Source organism: Wasmannia auropunctata, unplaced genomic scaffold (genome assembly GCF_000956235.1).
Source record: "Wasmannia auropunctata unplaced genomic scaffold, wasmannia.A_1.0 LD336064.1, whole genome shotgun sequence".
Lineage (NCBI taxonomy): Eukaryota > Metazoa > Arthropoda > Insecta > Hymenoptera > Formicidae > Wasmannia > Wasmannia auropunctata.
The window spans coordinates 1634578-1636713 of NW_012026826.1; the positions used below are offsets into that span (position 1 = coordinate 1634578).

A 2136-nucleotide genomic window follows, 5' to 3' on the forward strand; every position below is an offset into this window, starting at 1 on the left:
TCTTGTCAAAAATTTCCATGGTAGGGGGCTCTCGAAAATGTAATGCGAGAGAACCGTGCCCCTTCTCAGCACCGCCGCTTCCTTTACAACGAATCTCTTTCCAACGAGGAAACCTTGCAGGTTCACGAACGTTGGCACGGACATGACTGTCGTCGTCGCCGAGAAGAAGTAAACCGCTCTTCGATGATTCGTTAGTTTATATCATACAAAAATACTGTATTGGTGGTAGTGGGGGAAGGAGGATGCGCTCAGGTGATCTTGCGAACAACGTTGGTCAACGGGTTGTACTGAATCACGCGATCGTGTATGATGAGGCAATACGCGGTGGTGCTCAACGGCAAGTTCTCCTTGGTCTCGAATTCCAGTCTCACGTCCACGGTCGCGCTCTTGACCGATTCGTTCTGACGAGAACAATCGATGATCACGAACGGGCCGTTGCGTAAAAATGTCGTGGTGGTGAGACTCGGTTCGAGATACTCGTATCCGTAATACCCCTTGCAAAAACGCGCGTACGTGTCGTAGAGAACGGCCCACTTTTTTCTAACGAAATCCAGATTCATATCGTCGTACGGATAGCATTCCGCGTTCAGATAGAGTTTCACGTTTGTCAAATTGCAGTGATCGAATCGGCTCACGTCCTCGCTCATGACGTTCTTTCGATCCGTTTGCAGAGCGAAGATGACGTATCGCGGCTTCTCGAGCTGAGTAGCGGTCTTTATGGCCCACGAATGCTTGGTCGTCTGCTGCAACAGCGGAAACTCGTACAGGTCCCACGAGCGAAAAGCCATGCTCAGGTAGTGCTCCAGAGCGCGCAGCATCGACAGCTTGTTTACTTCGTTCAGTAACACGTGTGGCATTCGCCATTGTATCTTCGACAATTCGATCGACGGCTCTATCGCTTCATTTCCCGTCAGGCAATTGTTGTCGTTGCGCGATCGTATCAGGATCAACTCGTGACGAGCGTTGAGCACCACGCGTTTGTAATCTTCGCAGAATCCCAACAGCGCATAGAGAGGTACGCAAAAATTGAAGAATCCCTCGTTACTGGTGAGCGGGTCCCAGCCGGCGTTCCTCAGAATCACGCTTCTGTCGGACGACGTTGTGACGTAATGTTTGAGCGTGCTAGTTATGTCCACATTTCTGCAGCGATCGATCTCCACGCCATCGAGTTCGTATTGAATTTTGTCAAACATGAACGCGACGCAATTATTTGTCAAAACCACGTCAGCTCCTTCAATCCTTCTGTTCTTCGTTAGTTTTCCCTCGATATATAGATAACTGTCGCACGGCAATGTGTACAGATCCTGTTGCTGTATGGGTATTCTTATCTCGTCGCTGTACCCAAATTGTGTTGGCTAACGGGTTGTACGCGTGAGTCTCGATTTTGACGATACGATCATCGAAGATCGGCTCATCTCCGACGTTCAGGATGCCGGTCATCATCAATGGCGTCGCACCGCGAATCCCAGAGTTTGCAAAAATTTAGCGTTCGACGCGGTGAGCCTTTTTTTGTTCCGACCAGACGAATGAGCGGTGTCTCGCGGTGCTGACGTAACCGGCCTTGCGTTATCTCTCTGCTCGTTCAGCACGAGCATCTCACGCTCGCTCGTGATTAGCGTCGTCGCACGTGCAATCGGACGGTGATCTCCTCTCCTCGAAAATTGAGCAATCGCCCGTTCCGATCGACCACGCGTATCGTCAAATCCGTTACGTTCCGTACAATGACCGGCAGGTAAATGATTTGCGACGGCCTTTCTGACAATTTATATCCTGCTGGCACGCTTGGTGAAAATTCGTGGATCGTGTGCGCGCTCTTGTCGTTGCTGTACGCACCCGCGGTCACGTTGCACTCCACACGGATAATGTTCACGTTCATTATGTTGATCGACTCGTCCGATTCGTGCCACAGTCGTGGTTGCAGTACACGTAGCGGCGAGAATCCCAGCAGCGATCCGATATTGTTGGGGTTGCTAAAGTTTATTCTGTAGGCGTACCAGATCTTACATCTCATCGTGTTGTGGTTTGCGCGGAGCACTATCGGATAGTCATGGTCGGCGTTGCTTCAGTCGGACGTTCCACCTTTCCGTTGCAGAATCTCGCTTTTCAAAAAGGCTTCAATCGTACTCGCAGTTCGTA

General features: G+C 50.6%; 1 protein-coding gene across 1 annotated transcript; it reads right to left on the reverse strand.

The window, feature by feature from the left end:
• Positions 1 to 248: 248 nt before the first annotated feature.
• Positions 249 to 2011, reverse strand: LOC105450313. The gene is made up of 2 exons (XM_011690097.1): positions 1712 to 2011; positions 249 to 1355 (listed from the first exon to the last, which is right to left on the reverse strand). Exons 1-2 carry the CDS (start codon positions 2009 to 2011, stop codon positions 249 to 251), a joined length of 1407 nt encoding a protein of 468 aa, XP_011688399.1.
• Positions 2012 to 2136: the final 125 nt, after the last annotated feature.

What these genes read in the sequence shown, in the direction of transcription:
- LOC105450313 (XM_011690097.1), bottom strand. Translation starts at nt 2,011, where the DNA reads ATGAGATGTAAGATCTGGTACGCCTACAGAATAAACTTTAGCAACCCC. An exon ending in TGCCGGTCATTGTACGGAAC is followed by an intron (nt 1,356 to 1,711) that starts GTAACGGATTTG and finishes ACAACCCGTTAG; the next exon opens with CCAACACAATTTGGGTACAG.